Raw genomic sequence first — 16,896 nt, forward strand, 5'->3', positions numbered from 1 at the left:
ACCTTAAAAAAGCAAGTCACTCTTTTGTCCCCCGCGGCTAGGCTACCCGCCCAGGCTGTGGGAGACCCCAGGCCCAACCCCTCCTCTGCAAGGGGTTGTGCCAAGGCTCTCCCACCTCCCAGGAGACCACCCGCCTCCCGCCTCCCGCTTACACCTCCCAGCCCCACCCCCCACCTGGCCCCCCAGCCACCGCCCCTCCCGCCTCCCAGGCCCACCCCCCACCCCTCCCGCCCTTGCCCCCACCCACCACTCTTGTGAAGTGAGCGATCTCTGTTCAAACCCCCTTCTGTTTCCAGAAAGACAAGGGCCTTCCGCAAGCGAAAAGGGGACCTAAACAGGAACCTCCCACTTCTCTCGTGGGAGGTGGGACAGCCTTCTCCAAATCCTTTTAAATAGTCAGAGGAAGGATTTGAACCAGAATCCTCCACCTCCTAAGCAAGCAACTTAACCACTGGACTATAGAGTGACCCTAGGCCGTTGCCTGGCCCAGTTCATAGTTAACTAAAGTGGAGACAGCTTCAAGAGAAAAGATACACGCAGCTCAAATCCTCGCTCCTTCAGGACCGGGGACTTGAACCAGGCTCTCCAACACCATAGGTGCAAGCCCTGGCCACTAGGCTATACAGGGCTGCTTGCAAATTACCTTTGCTTTGGACCATTTAAGAATTAATTAAAGTGGAAGCAGCTTCAAGAGGAAAAGTCAAGGGCACTCCCTCTTCAAATCCCTGCCCCCCCATTCAGCACAGGAAAGACTTGAACCAGGGTCTTCAGCAACTTAGGAAAGAGCCTTATCCCCTGAGCTACAGCACGCTTCTTATCTTTAGGGCTTGCTTTGGCTCCATTCATAGTTAATTAAAGTGGAACCGTTTCAACAGGAAAGGTTAAAGGAGCCCACACAGCAGAATACCTTGTAGCCCAGCAGTTGGGACCACAACTTGAGAGGTAGGTGGGTGCTATACAAATTCCTTTTCATCAAACATCACTCTCCCCAGGCCTTGGTGACTACCCAAAACACTGGATGATAGAGTGATTCTCAGGCTGTCTGTGGCCCAATTAAGAGTTAATTAAAGTGGAACAGTTTCACCAGCAGAGGCAGCACAAGCCACATGAAAATATCCTTAGCTCAAGGCACTCACTTGAGAGACAGCAGATCCCTGTTCATCTCACTTTTTAGAGGAGGAGGAGGGGAGGGCTGTGGGAGATGTGTGTGTGTTAAACTATCATCTACTACAGCCCACGTGAGGCCCCTAACCACTGGGGCTTAAAGGTGATGAGGGAAAGCTCATTCCCCGCTCAGGACACTCATCTGGGAGGCAGCAGATCCCAGTTCCCAATCCCCTCTGTGCATTGGGCAGAGGGAGGAAACTGCCTCAGGGTCTCCGCTATCCTGGTTGCGCACCTCAACCTAACCGCTATAAGGGAGGCTGTCTCCCCGCTTGTGTGGAGTTCGGCGGATGCTGAGCGTGCCTCCCAGCTCCAGTGCTGCAGGGACGACAGGCAGGGCGATGTCTGTTGGCCTCTGGTTTGAGAATTGGGCTGGGGCTCAGGCATGATAATAGGCAGCTGGTGCCCAGAGTATGGCAGCAGGGTATGTGCTCAGAGGCAGACACATACACACAGAGGGAACTTTTAGAGCAAAAACCTAGGCACCAAGTGAACTGAGGTGCATCCAGGGTCAGGCGGCAGCTGAGCTGGGGTTTTGTGGATCACAGCGGTGCCGAAACCTGGGACTTAGGCTCCACCCGCCCTTTGTGTGCCTATACTGTAGACTGTGTGTGTCCACTCTTGGCTGCCTTGAATGCTGGGTTGTGTGGCTGTGGCATGAACTGAGCTCACTCAGTTCACTCCCCTATTCAGCACTGCATGCCTGCTGCCTCAGTGCTCTCTGTACCTCCAACTAAAATGCTGCTGGAGTTCAGGGGAAAGGAGAGGCTCAACTGACACAAAAACTAAACCCCGACAGTATTCTGGGTCTGCATCTAGCATACCAGTTCTCAAGCCAATCTGGCTCTATATTTGCATTTTACAGCACTTTAAAATGAAGCACAGGTCATTTGCTAGGAGGAGAAGGGAGCTTCATCTCAGCAGTCCCTTGACTGTGACCCTAAATTTGCACCACCAATGATACCCAAGGCCTGCTACTAGCATTGTTTGCCTTTGAACAAATACTGCTGCAGGCTTTGTGCATCTCTGGCACCTGTTGACATTCCAGGTCTTGCTCACAGACCCAAAATAAAAGTCTAGTAATGCTGGGCTCATTGGGTTTTGGAGCTGTGTGTTGGTCAGCTCAGGGGAAGGCAAGTAAGATATTTTCTATGGGAATACTGCTCCCTCACCCCCCGACTTTGTGCAAAAGAAAAGTTATTTCTTCCCAACCACACCAGCTGGAGTAGATAAACCCCCACCTCTGAGCCAGACTGTTTCCCTGGGTTCACTGAGTATTGTTGAAGAGTTAACAACTAACCCCTGTGATGCTGCATCCCTTACTCACTCAAACTCTGTGATATGCCCTGGCATAAGCCTGGAGTGAAATCAGGTGTGTGTGTGGGTGGACCCACATCTTCCACTTGCACCCAACCAGTGACCCTTGAGAAGGTCTTTAATCTCCACCTCCTCATTCAGCAAATCATTAACGCCCCCACAGGGGCAATAACTTTAAAAGGCCCAGCTGTTAAGGGGACACCCCTCATTACTACATCCCCGCTCTGAAATCAGCACAGGAAAAAGCTTGCTGCTCAAATCCTTTCTTCTCCTCCAGTGAAGGGGGGATTAAACCAGCATCTCAGGTAAGGTATCCTAGGCCATACCAGGCTTCTTGCAAATGAGTCCTGTTTTGCCCCATTTAATAGTTAGTGGAACAGCTTCCAGAGGAAAGAAGCTCCCTCTTCAAACCTGTTCTTAACAGGCAGAGGGAAGAGTTGAAGCAGGGTCTGTGTCGTCTCTCCCCCCCCCCCCCTCCCCACACTCTCTCAAGATCAGCAGTCTAACCTCCAGTCTATAGAGCAATTCTGAGCCTTTTGCTGGCCCAACTGGTAATTAATTGAAGTGGAAAAGCTTCAAGATGCTGGCTTTTCTCCTCTATCTGGTGTGCAAAGCTGTAACCACTGGAGCTGAGAGCCAAGTCTGAGCTGGAGGTTGCTCTGTCAGCACCAGTAACAGCAGATCAGGGAGTGTCAGAGGCACAGTGAACATCTGTCCTGCCCCAAAGGCCTTGAGTCTGGTACTGCCCATGCAAAACCCAGTGGCTGTTTGTCAACACCACAGAAACACCATTCCACAGAAGAGGGAAACATGCATTTCATGGCTCTGCAGAACCCGTAACTCACCACAACTGGCAGTGTTTGCTCAGATGAGGTCTGGGCCTACAATGCCAAGGTGAAGGAATATAAGTCAAGGGTGAGCTGTCAGTTCTTGATGTTTGGAGTCGGGGAGCCCAGGACTGGCATAGCAGTGGACTGTGGGTCAGGATGGAGAAGCGCTGGCAGTGGGGTGCTCAGGACTGGATGTGGGGGGCTGTGGGTCAGGACTATGGGCACAGCTGGGGTGTGTGTGTGGGGAGCTCAGGCCTAGAATTGCAGAGGGGGGTTATGGGTGAGAGCCATTGGCAGAGCTGGGTGTGTTGGAGGTTTGGTGAGCTCTTGCCTGCCCTTCTCTCAGCACTGTTAGTGAGTGCCAAATCTCCCTGCAGAAGACAATAAGTGAGTAACTCATGCTCTGACACACAAAAGGTTTGCAGGTGCCTCCTGGGTTTTCAGATCAGCTTCTCATTGCTCTAACCCCCCATGACATCCCATCCTTGGCTGATAAATAAGTTGGAGAGCCCTGGGCTTGACTCAAAGCCCACTCAAGGCAATGGGAAGACTTAGTGAGTCCAGAGCTTTGGATCAGCTCCATTTTGAAGAGGGTGGGGATTAGGAGGTGACCCCTGCCACATGGAAACCACTTCAGTTTCTCAGGAAATCATTTTCCAGCTGGTTTTTCAGACTGTCTCCTTCTCTCTCCTTAAATACCCACAGAGAGAGGTGTGGGATGCTGTATGGACTATAGATGACCATTTATAGTTTTTCCATTGATACTTTACATGGCATATCTTGTAAGATGCATTGCAATTGGGTAATATTGATATCAGTAATATTATAATTTGCTAAGTATGATCTTGTTCATAGGAACATATCATCTTTGTATTGTGAGTTAATATGTGATATCTGTATCTCAAACTTGTGCTGTTTCTGGGTGACACTCCCAGACAGATTGCCCTTGATAGGCAATTAAGCAGGCTAGATAATGCTGATGCCAATTAGCTATACAATGAAGTCACTGAGAGAAGGCAGCCATTGATGAGTCAGCAGGACCTGTACTAGGGACATGCCTGTGGGCAGGGGACTCAAGTGCTTTTCTGTGCCCATGTCCTGTGAGCTTGTGTTTGGGACAGAGGATGTATAAGCCACATAGCAAAGGCTATAAAAAGGCAGCTGCATAGTCTCCATTTTCTTTTCAATCCTGCTTCTCACCTCTGCAGTAACTTCTCTATAAACTGAAGCTTTGAACAAAGGACTGAGACACCCACCCAAACTTTGGATGTGTTCCAGGGGGACTTTACAAGCCAGCAAACTCACCAGTACTGCTAAGAACCTGATATATGGACTCTGAAGTCATATGTATGTATCTGATTGCTTTGACCATTTAACAACTCTGGTCTTCCCTTTCTTTTATAATAATCATTTAGCTTTAGATACTAAAGGAATGGCTGGCAGCATGGTATTTTGGGTAAGATCCAAACTAGCATTGATTGGTAATGTGGCTGGCCTTTTAGGGATCAGAAGAACATTTTGTATAGCAAGTTTTAAATTCCCTTCTCACTTTAATGGACCCATTTGCTGGTGGGAGTAATTTCTTTTTTAGCCTCTTGATAACCAGTGTGGGGGATCAGGAGCACAGTTTGACTGGTTGGTGAATCTAACTACAGTGTGAACCATCAGTCTTGGGGATAATCTGCCACAGGGGAGGATTTGGTGACCTAAGATGGCACCATCCAACACTTCCGTTGTAGTAACTACATTGTTCCTCTGGCTGCTGTGCTCCTGATAACTAACCCTCCAGCTGTTGCAGAGATCGGCAGGGGTCTTGTGGGCTTTGGCCTATTTTTCATCCTTTTTGGGGTGCTCTTGTACTTTGACTCAGTGCTGCTGGCCTTTGGAAATGTGAATACCTCAAAACCTTGGCCCCCTTCCTTGCCACTCCTGAGGGCAAAATATAGCACTAGGACAGGGGCCCAGACACAACAACCCCTCTGCAAACAGTCATGGCTCTCATGGTGGAGTGTGCCAGCCCTTTGGCCCGGTACAGCTTCCTATTATATGAGGAACAGGGCTAGTCTCTGTTCAAATCCCACTCAGGTTTGTGTGACAAACTTGCTGGGTTTCAGTCCAGCTGTGCTGGTGTCCCCATCCTTACACTCACCACAATTGGTGCTAACTGATCCCCTTGTAGGCAACCTTGAAAGAGAAGCCAAGAATCAAATCACATGGAGACTAAACTATTATCTCCCTACTGGGGATGCTCCTTCCCAATCAGGGTTGACACATGGTGTGGGGGACCCTAGTATGGTGCAGCACATACCTTCGGGGTGGGCGGAGGGGAGGGGAACTGAGCATTTCAGTCTCCAGGGAAGTCAGCCCAGCACCTCTCCTGCAAGGCACTCAAGTACTTCTAAAAGTTGTCTTGAATTTACAGATACAAATTAAGGGCTTGTCTACACATGGAAATTCATTCAGACTCAGGTAGGGTGTAAATTTAACAGATTATCTATTCCTGATTAACTCCATGGATGGATGCTCTTATTCTGAACTAGTTTTAATCCACTCTGGAAACAGATTAATGAATTAGGAGTAAGGTACAGTTACTCTGGGATAAGCGCATCCATGCATGGTGTTAATCCAGAACGGCTACTCTGGAATAACTCTCCAGTAACTATTAGTAACTATTAATGGAATGATGTCAGACTGGAGGGAGGTCTCCAGTGGGATTCCACAGGGATCTGTTCTGGGTTGGGTGTTTAACATTTATAAATGACCTGGATGTAGGAATAGAGTACACTGATCAAACTTGCAGATGACACAAAGCTAAGGGGGGATGTTAACACTTTGGAGGACAGAGCTAAAATTCAGAGGGATCTTGATTAAACTGGAGAACTGGGCTATAAGCAACAAAATGCAATTCAGTGAAGATAAATGTAAGATGCTACACTTAGGGAAGAAAAACCAAAAGCACAAATATAGAATAGATGGTAACTGGCTTTTCAGCAGCACTGCTGACCAGGATTGGGGAGTTGTGGTGGATCACAACCTCAGCATGAGTCAGCACTGTGCTGCTGTTGCAAAAAAAATAGTTTGAAGCATAGCATGCAAGTCATGGGAGGTGATACTACTGCTCTCTACTTAGCCCTGGTTAGGCCTCAGCTGGAGTACGGTGTCCAGTTTTGGTCACCAATGTATAAAAAGGATGTAGAGAACTGGAAAGGATCTAGAAATGAGTGACAAAGATGATCAAACAGCTGCATTCTAGCCCTATGAGCAAAGGCTGAAGGAACTGGGTCTCTTTAGTTTGAAAAAGGAGACTAAGGGGGGACATGATAGCAGTCTTCAAAGGCTGCCACAAAAAAGATGGAGAAGTTGTTGTTTTGCCACAGGAGGAGACAATGGCTTCAAATCACAGTGTAGTTGATGTAGATTAAATCTGAGGAGAACTTTTTAACTATGAAGAACAGCAGGACAATGGAACAGAGGCCTCAGGAGCTTGTGGAAGCTGCTTCACTGCCAGTTTCCAAAAGGAGGCTGGATAGCCCTCTGTCTCAGATGGTTTAGACCCAACAAATCCTGCATCTTGGCAGGGGGTTAGACCAGATGACCCTTACCCGTCCCTTCTAACCCTATGATTCTTTGGGTACTTCTGCCATTAGGAGCTACAGCAAGATGTACATACCTGTGCTCCAGGTAGAGAAATGCAGAGTGACAGCTTTGGCACCTTAGAGCTGCACCTGTCCTGCACAGGATAGGTGGCTCTGTTCATTTTTAAACTGGATCTGTGTCATTCTATGGAATTACCATACAGGGCAGGAGGAATTTTAAGGCTCTAGGTCTGTGCCTAGAACTGTGGAGCAGAGTTTTCCCAGCATGTGCACAAAGCATACAACAGTGTAGGCCTGCAAAAATTCCAGAAGAACCTACCTCCTTCAGGTGTTGTGAACTCCTTAATTTCACTCCGAGGCCCATCTCCTCTCCCGTTGACTACAACCATCTCCAGTTTGTAGTTGCTGTAAGGAAACAGCCGGGACACTATGCCCCGTGGTCGGTCTCCAACAAAACCCACAGACTGCCTTTTTTTGGAGACCCACAGGTTCTTCAGCAAACTACTTTCTCTCCAGAAATAGGCCTTCAAGAAATATGTAGGGCAAGTGAAGCTTTTCCCATTCAGGTACAATTGGTTTTAATTAATAAAGCATAACAATTCTTTGCCTCTCAGTGCTTTAGAACAATTAATTAAGCCTCATAACTGCCCAGGAAGTAGGTCAGTAATATTATCTCCATTTTACAGATGCAGAAGCTGAGGAATGGTCAGGCTAAGTGATTTGCCCAAGGTCACAGTGAGTCAGCTGCAGAGATCAGGATGGAACTGAACAGTTCTGGTTCCAAGTCCTCAGCTCTAGGCAGAGAGCATACCCCTCCAGATGAATTAGTAAATTTTAACTATAAAGAAAGGAAGAGGCTTAATATGTCCAGGCACAATTAAAAGTCTGAACTTGAAAAAGATGCTGATTCAAATCCCTACAAATATAGATTTTTTTTTTTAGATAGAAAATAGATATACAATGGTGCACAAGAGAAAGTAATGAAAACGAAGGCAGAATTCAAAGAATTTTCTATGAATATTGAATTCTTGGATTTGAAAGGTATGAACATGTACAGAATATGCCACCAACCTGTATTGCTAAATTCTCAAAAGCTTTTTCTATCAGATTTTTGATTAAGTCCAGACTTTTCTACTTGTGATCAGGCACTGCAACTGGCACATGAGATTATTAGCAGCGCATATGTTTGATAAAGAACAGTTGTTGCAATGACTATACAGTATATTTAGCTCTATACTTTCTTTAGTTTTCCGTTAGTATGGTTTGTTTTAAATCTTGACCAGAGCAAATCCAGATAGCGTTTATTAAGACTGTCTACATTAGGGATGACACAAATCAGTATATTGGTATCTGAGGATTCTTTCTCCTCCTCCCCCCTTCTCCCATGAAAACGAGGCAAATTGCATAATGATGAAAGGGTGTAACTGAACAGTTCTAGAGACAGGAGTTGTCTTATTTAGGTATAATACAAGCAGCAGCGATACCTCAACCTTACTTAGCAGGGGCCACCTTTCGGGGTGGGGAAAGTAGTACTGTTTATATGGCCCATGTATATATGGCCCTACTGTAGGGCTCAGTGATGTGGGCACCGAACAGACTCTTTTCTGACTGTAAGAGCAAAGACTCCAATCAGTAGCACATATTAGGCTGTGCATGTTTGCATATGCAGGACTAAGTCTCATTACAAGACCAAATCCTACTCTCACTCAAGTCTGAGTATTGCCATGGATGTTCAATGGCAGCAGAATCTGGCCCTAAATCAGCCCCTGCAAACAAGATCTCCATAGATCTTGTTTTCCAGTCATTAAACAAAAGCCAGTCTGTGTGTTTCTTTAGTCTTCAACACACAGGGGTTCTTCCAGAATGGCTAGGCATGATCACTAATGTGCCCACATAATGATTGCACCCAAGGTTATTAGGCCCAACTTACTGTTTTATGTCATCCCCACTGCATACTGGCCACATTTCCAGGTCACCCTTTGTGAGCAAGGTTAGCTGTATTAATAGTCAGTATCCAAACAATTTGGTTTTGCTCACTCTGTATTCCTTAAGTTGTCCCTGGATGGTATCCGGGTATACTCGGCTCCATTGGAGACTGACTGCTGTGCTGTTTAGAACTTTTAGCCTAATATCAGTGGGGGCAGCCTTGGGATCTAAGCGTTCAGGAATAAAGCAAAGTGTAGATTAGGCACACACTGGGTTGGTGGTTTTTAATTCCAACAGTAGTCTACACCCCCTTTCTTTCTGAAGTTTACCTCCTGCAATTCCTGCTAGGCAGGTTTTTGAGGCATTTTGTTTTTCATTCTAAATATAGTCAGACTTGCAAAAGCCCCTGCTGCCACCTTGTGGCATTCAGGAGCAGTTCTGCCTATGTTAGAATATTTGCAGGAAGACAGGATCTCATTTGTGCAGTTATCCCAACAAAAAGTCACAATCTTGTCACACTTCAAGGATTGCCACATCTGATGCAACAAAACAGCAGGAGCCAGTCAATTCTAGAGTTCTTGCTTAAACTACTTAAGGGATGAATGTGTGTCCCACTGCCATGCAGTAAATATACCCAGATAATGAAATTGGAGAAGCAATATACAGAACATATTATTTACCTCCCTAACACCTTTCATCTGAAGATCTCAAAGTATTTTCCTACACTAGCAGGGAGCTGTGAAGTATTACATATCCAAGGCACAGAGGTCAAAATCCACTTCATGTGTGTACCCCTTCTCTCCTCTCCTCCTCATGTGCCCCACCCCCCACACAGTCAGTGGCAGAGTTGGGAATCCAGTCCAAGAATCTCTGTTCAGAGACCTTTGCTCTAACCATTTGTCAGTACAGCCAACTTTCTAAAGAGAATGGTTTAAAAATGTTTCCCATTATATGCTAGTATTCTTTTTGGCTGTGCCAGATAAAGGAATTACTTCCTTGTTTAACAAGATCTTGCTAATTTTAGGAATCTTAGATTTTGAAAAGGGCAATAGTTCATGTTCAACCATGGGCCAGATTCTCAGCTGGTGTGACTTGGCATTGCTTCACTGAAGCCAGTGAAGCAATGCCAAGATTTACACACCAGATTTCAGATTTACACACCAGCTGAGGAGCTGATCCAGTGTGTCCACAATCCAACAAGACTCTGCTGTTTGGAAGCAACAACACTGGGTCAGTGCAAGGCAGAGTCTCCAGCTGTCATGCAACATGTTGACCATTTAACAATTCCCCCAGTAAACACTGATGCAGCCACACTTTAGCTGGCTCCATCCTCCAAACAGATTGTTTGCATGTTTTTAAACTGGCTAGCCCTCTCCCCTCTTAGTTTTAAAGGATCCCAGCTGTCTTTGTGCCTTGAATGCAGCTACTGCGCTAGCATGGCTTGGAAGCATGCCTCGGAAGCTAACAGAGTGAGGTGCAAGGTGACTTATGTGAGAGAGAGCAGGTGCAAATGAGTCTGAGTCCAGCTTACCCAAAGTTGGATCCCAACAGGCCAGCTCCTCCGCTGGTGTCAACTGGAACTCCAGTGAAGTCTCTAAAGCTATGCTGGTTTACACCAGCGGATGATCTGGCGCAGTGTCCTTAAGTGATTGTCCTCTTCACCATCTAGACTAATCTGGTACTCCTGAGACTTTCTGACCAGGCAGGTTCTGAATCTAAGGAATACTTGGGTTGCTCGTGGCGGTGCCTCTCCAGGAGGGAACAACGTGTTACAATCTGTCAGCCACTCATGGTGTTGCTGTGCGATCACTCCTGATCCATTTAACAGCAGCACTTCCCTCGGGCCTCGGCAATGGATCAGCTACTTTGAGAAGCAAGCATGCAATCGGTCGCCCCTCTCTGCTTCCATTACAGGTTAGGACTGACTGGGTCAGTCTGCCACAGACTTAGGGGCCTGCTGCAGCACTCGCTTTGTGGACTTCCTCTGACCTGATGGGGAGGAACCCTGTGCCTGGGTGGGTGGAGTCAGGCCTGGCTCACCCCACCCACAGGAAGTATAAAAGGTAGAGCCTCCAGCTCAGCTGGAGCTGAGCCTGGGAAGGAGACAGACTTATCTTGCTTGCTGCTAGGCCTCTGACTTCACTGCTGACCCTGAGGAGATGCTGGCTATCTACCCCAGAGAGACAGGACACCCAGGGAGCTGAGGTACCAAACAAAGGGGTAGTTTGGTTTTGGGTTGGGTTTGCCTGAATCCAGGCCAGCATGTTTCAGGCAGATCTCCGCTGACCCAGTGGTGGATGCTCGACCACTGTTAGGTCCCTGGGCTGGGACCTGGTGGAGTAGGATGGGCCTGGGCTCCCTGCTGCCAACCCCAACCCTGGGGTGGCAACCTCCCCACAGTAGGCCAAGAGGCCTATGTTTGTCTTCTGTCTGTCTGAGCTTGGTGCTGTGCTCTGCTCTGCCTGAGGCCCTAAGCCTCTAGACTGTTGGGTGCTCCTCCCTGCCAAGAGGGTCAGGGGCTAGCCCCTGATTCACTAATTCCCCCTGATATGAGGCAGTGATCTGGCCTAACTAGGACCCAGAGGGGGAGGGACGACCACCACCACATTACACAACAGCAGAACAACCCTTTGCTTTCACAGCCAATCATCTAGATTTACATGGTGATGAAGAATGGCCAGAGCCTGCAGAAGATCTTTGTTCACTCAGTACTAGCTTTCTAATGGGGAAACGTACTTGCTTTGGTTTCACTGTAGCTTGTATAAGAACTTCTGATCTCTGCTGGAATACTCATTTAAAACTACTGCACCCACCCATTGGAGAATCTCAACAGATATCCCTAGCAAAAGTGATTGGTGGTAAGATTCAGGAAGGATGGAGCACACTTATCCTCTGAATCAGGTTCTTTTACAGGTGTCATGTGAGGCGGCACCCCCCCATCACTAGTCACCGTTGAAAATCTCTGCTGGAAATTATTGGAGGAAGAAAGCTTGTAATTAGGGCTAGATGCAGGAGTCACTAGGCAAGTTTCCATGGCTTCCTTTATGCCAGATGTCAAACTAAAAAGGATCATTATGGTCATCTAGCCTTAATCTAATGTTATGTATTTAATGTGCAAGAGTTAGCCATTTACAAAAAACATACTGTATCTTGTGGCAGAAACTGCTCCCCAAAACAACCAGTTTATGGGGGGAAAGGGAAAACTAGGCAATAAGACATGGTAAAACAATCAAAGGAGATACATAACTTGTAGTAAAGCCATCCCAACAAAGCAAGAGCCAAGTTTAGTTTGCCAGAAGAACTATTGGTTAAAGACTTTTGCAATAGGAATTAAGTTGTCTGAAGCTTTAGACAAGATAGTCTGGTGATTTCAGGACCAAGGACAGAGCAGCCCCTTAAAGGCCAATGGGATTTTTTTTCCCTCTCTAGAAACATTTTTCACGAGTGCACTTTGCAGTAGGAGAGGAAATGGAAAATGTGTGAACGTCTAATACTTCCCTGAAAACTTCTAAGGTAAGCAGAGATTCCTAAGGCTTATCCCAGGGAGGGAGTGGTATGGTCCCTTGGAGGTTTGAATTGGTTGAAGATACCCCCAAGAACCATGCTGAGACTGATTTGCTTCTAGCAGTGGGTGAAGTGCCTGAGGATCTAGCTTGCAGATCCTATGTGCAGAGTTTGCACAACTCTAATATTGATTGGCACTGCAGCATGTCAGAGTCAAAAAGCCTGTGGAACAAGGTGGACATGTAACATTATAAATGGTACTTAGCACAAGTTAGTTGGGTCAGAGGAAACTCTTCTGCACCACCATTTAATTATACACAGCAGAAGAATCTGCTCTTTCTAGTGTGCTCACCCAGGGAGTGAAGCAAATAAACGCTGATGGCCTCTAATGGATGCTGGGTATACAGAGCTAACCCTGCAATGGCTGAGCTGTACAAACGTCTTTCAGCAGCATGGCCACAAAACCCAACATTTGATTTGCTACTGTTAAAGCAGCCCCAGTTATGTGCCTGAGAAGCCTTTGAAAAAGCTAAGGCCACACTAGCCCATTAAGATGTTGCTCAGCTTATACATGTATTAACCCCCAAGAATGTTCAGGCTGTTTGGTTTTTTGGTCTCATCCTAGGTCAAAAGCAGATGTTGGACACTCTGAATCACACACAAGAACCATAAGCTGAAGGTAAAGATACTGTTATCAGGGGGGCTTGGGAGTGAAGTAAAAGCACTCCTAAGGTTAGCATCTTTAGAGAGAAACTATTGGAACAAACCTGTCCAGTAGTTTAGCCCATTGCACATTGTATTCACTAGGGGCATGTGCAGGATCTAGTGTCCATACTTAGATTGTTTCCCATCTTTTTATAATTATCCCAGTCATTTAGGGAGCTAAATAATGAGATCTAGTTTCAAAGAACTGAACTCTCCAAGACCAAATCTCACTTTAGTTTAGCTCCAGCAAGACACACATTCAGGTGTATTTGAGTCCCTGTGGAACCCAAATGCACAGTCCCCAATATCTACTTTAAACTGAGAGAAATACCTTAAGACACTGAAAGCTGGCAACTGTGCAGCATCACGATGGTGTGGTGTGGTGTGTGACTTGCTGGTGTAGGGGGTAAGGCAATCTAAGTTGTATTCTTTAAGTTCCTTATCTATTCCTGGCTCTGCCTCTTGAAGCTTGTGGCTAAGAGCAGGGGATGTTAGGATTTTGAGTTTATTTTTTCCCCTTTGTAGTAGTAGTACCACCCATATTTTGTGCTCTGAGCTCAACCAGTCAGTGGGAGGTGGTCCTTGTGCTATTCCGGGTGACCTATTGGGGGACTCCTTTTCAGAAGTGCTGAGCCCATAGCCCAACAACAATCCCAGCAGGACTCCCCATCATGTGGTGCAATAGAGTTGGAACTAAAATACTTTCTCTTTAAAAATAATGTTACAGTTCTGAGCACCCATCTGTTGCAGGCAGTGAAACCAGTAGGAGATAATTAAAATTTACCATTATAGCTACTTGCATGTTTATCTAAAGCCATGGCACACCAATCTAATCCAGGATTTCCCTCTGACCAGCATGCAAGATTATGACCTAATTAATCTACACTTCCCTCAGAGCAGAGGGAGGAGTTACCTGCAGCTCAGGTAGGCACCCATACTAGCTCTAATCTTGCTAGTGTGGCTAAATACAGATGTGGCAGCACAAGTTCTCTCAAAACCCTGGGTAACGCCTACCAGAGTTGCAATCACACCTCTAAGTTCAACAACTACTTTGCCCAGCTGTACCTTTCATCCAAGGGCCAAAATACCCAAACTCAAACCTCCTTGCCCACATTACTCTCAGAAGCGATGTAGTCCAGTTTGCACAAATGGAGGCTAATTTGGCTTGGGGCTCCACAGGGATTTTGGTGACAGCTGGGAATGGAACCTGAAGAGTTGTCTTCTCCTCCTCAAATCACCTGGAACTGGATTGCTGTGACCCACCAAGCATGGCTCTAAGGGTGTCCACCCTGAGCTGCAATGGAGCTTTTCCCATCTCCAGTAGGTGAGGAAATCTTGGCTAACTTTCACTTTTCTTTTCCCCTCCCCTCCGGTAACACTTAATAGCTCTGGCTAGGAAAATACTCACAATCTTCCCCTGAGTAGCCGATGATGACGTCAGGCTCTGGAGCTCTCCCGAAGTCGTTCTCTGCCTGCACTTTGATCTCATAGGGCACATAGATGGGTGTATTCCAGACAACATGCCTTGTGGTTCTCACTGTCTCATTGCTCCAGCTCTCCCGCGTATCCCTTTGCCTCCAGTTGACAATGTACCTGAGGTTGGGCCCATAAGCTTGGGTTGCATTCAGCGGCTTAATGGATGAAAAGATAAGTAAGGTATTTACACTGCACAATACAGGCATGAATAAAAAGCTGCAATTTATCCCTCCCCTACACCAGACTTTGGCTTAATTCCTGGTGGCAGCATGTACGCCTGCTTCACGAACGAAAGTCTGTTTCTGAAAACTTCTATATAATTATCCTCCTCTCAGACTTCCTTCAAGAAGCAAGCCATAGAGTAATTCTTTATGTACCCTGGAAAATTTAGGAGTGACACTTTGCCTTCAAGTGTCACTCTTAATGAACAACAGGTAAATGCTGCTGCCAATTATTCTTTAGGCAAGAGAGATTATACCTGATTCTCAAGGAACTGCCCCTAACCACTTTTCTTTTGCTTCCATTCCTGTGAACAGATCTTGGAGACCAACCTCCTCCCTAATGCAACACCTGAGTACACTGTATGAGCAGGCTTCTGCAGGAAGACATCGCTGTCTCTCACTTGCGCCTCCAAGGAGCGAGTCAACAATGGTGTTAGAGTACTGTCACTGTTTTTGAACTGAGTAACAACATGCTCATGCTTGTGTAACCTTCACCTTAGACTCGTGTCTTAAATGAGTAAGCTCTTTGTTTTAATAGCACCCAGAAAGACACATTCCAAACCATCAAAATTGCATGGGAATTGATGTATTCGGGCAGCTACCTAGAATGCAAAGGGAAGAGCATGAGGAGTGATTTAAATATGCTCACCTTAAGAAGGCTGATGCACTGAGAGAAATCCTAGTATGTGTGACACTTCCTCAGTCTAACTTTTCTGAATGGTTATAGCCCTTGGTGGTTAAGGGGAAAGAATAGGCAGGATCATCTTGACTCAAGGGTAGCCAGCAGTTGAAAGTTTTATCTAAGCCTATTGAAATAAAATGTCATCCAGCTCTAAATAAATACTCACAGTCCAAGTTATCTCCATGTTGTTTTTTTGAGTCCCTGCTCCTCGAACTCCTGTTGGGTTGATTTCTGGACCTGAAATCCACATAAAAATCTTATCTTACAATGTTGAAAATGTAGGCATTTAAAAGCCCTGCACAGAGTAAACTGGTTAATAATACACAATTCAAAACAATGAGTAGCCTAATTTGCCTGAATTGGCTTCCAAATATCTAGTCCTATACATTTAGAAGGTGCCTTCTGTGGTAAGTAAATCTGAACAAGAATAATCCCTCAGCTTTTGATTGAGTAGGCCCTAAGCAGCCAAAAACCCAGAGATTTAGGTTCATAAGCGCCTTGTGCTAGAAATATGATTTTTCTTCTCTGTAGCACTGAACACACAGAGGGCATTCAAAAATGAGCTGTACTGACCTGCTATATATACTGCATTGAATTGCACACCCAGCCTGTTCTGGGATCTCTGCCAAAACAGTGGAGGGAGTTAGCAGTTTTGGGAGCATGCCTTCCTGCTCTGAGCTCAGCTGGCTAGCCCATGATGCAGAGTCCACTCTTATTTAAGTGTGCTCATCTACATGGGCTGGGGGGAGCCACTGCCAGCTGCAGTGTAAACAGGCCTAGTGTCAAACTTTCAAAGAAGCTTCCTGCAGGAGGAGGGGATGAAGGATTTTCCTCCTTTCTGCAGTTGCAGCATCATGGAAAGATTGATTTGTTTTGAGGAATACCCCCCTCTAAGCAGCTTACACTGGAAAAATTACCCACCTTAGCTCTTTCAACTTGAATTTTGCTACTGTGCACAGGGCTTAACCAAATACATCATTCATCCCAACCCGTTAGTACATGGATTAAGTTCTGCTCTCAGTCATATTACTCTGGCTTTACAGTACTGTAGCCAAGAGCAGTATCTAGCCCTGTGAGTTCAACACCCATGGAAAATGGGCTTGTAAAAGAAACTCACCTAGGGTCTGATTTGACATGACAGATGAAAGCCATTCAGAGAGCAAAGCAGTACATGGCTGATTGATTGGCAGCAAAACCCCAACAGTGAGTTAAATGGAACTTGACTCCAAGTACTTACTTGCCCCAATAGTATGGTATCGTTCAGAGGGAAGGCTGGGCAGGCTGCTCCCAACTTCATTCACAGCAATCACTCGGAACTGGTAGTTGACATAGGGTGAGAGGCGCAGAACAGCTGAGTTAACGCTCCCTGGATAACGGGAATGGTTATACCATGACCCAGGCTGGAACTTGTCCTCTTCAAACTGAACCACATAATCTAGACAGGAGAGAGGTGGTAGGTCAGGTTAATGGCAGGG

At 46.3% G+C, this 16,896-nt stretch overlaps 1 protein-coding gene and 1 long non-coding RNA gene across 25 annotated transcripts in view; one reads left to right on the forward strand and one right to left on the reverse strand.

Annotated features, from left to right (window-relative positions):
- NFASC (neurofascin) overlaps window positions 1-16,896 on the reverse strand; it is a 179,917-nt gene that overhangs the window by 47,560 nt on the left and 115,461 nt on the right. For 19 of the 24 annotated variants that reach the window (XM_074935907.1, XM_074935909.1, XM_074935908.1 and 16 more), the window contains 5 exons: window positions 16,659-16,856; window positions 15,588-15,658; window positions 14,451-14,673; window positions 8,945-9,060; window positions 7,227-7,431 (listed from right to left, as the gene is read on the reverse strand). In XM_074935907.1, the coding sequence (XP_074792008.1) occupies window positions 7,227-7,431; window positions 8,945-9,060; window positions 14,451-14,673; window positions 15,588-15,658; window positions 16,659-16,856 (813 nt within the window). The remainder of the gene's footprint in view (window positions 1-7,226; window positions 7,432-8,944; window positions 9,061-14,450; window positions 14,674-15,587; window positions 15,659-16,658; window positions 16,857-16,896) is intronic. The other 5 variants (XM_074935919.1, XM_074935918.1, XM_074935927.1 and 2 more) reach the window with 1 other exon arrangement.
- On the forward strand, window positions 4,591-15,581 carry LOC141975512 (uncharacterized). Its single transcript, XR_012635944.1, has 6 exons — window positions 4,591-4,658; window positions 10,748-11,038; window positions 12,263-12,346; window positions 12,963-13,016; window positions 14,222-14,366; window positions 15,055-15,581. It is a non-coding gene; the product is annotated as an uncharacterized LOC141975512 (long non-coding RNA).

This window comes from Natator depressus, chromosome 21 (genome assembly GCF_965152275.1).
Source record: "Natator depressus isolate rNatDep1 chromosome 21, rNatDep2.hap1, whole genome shotgun sequence".
Classification (NCBI taxonomy): Eukaryota; Metazoa; Chordata; order Testudines; family Cheloniidae; genus Natator; species Natator depressus.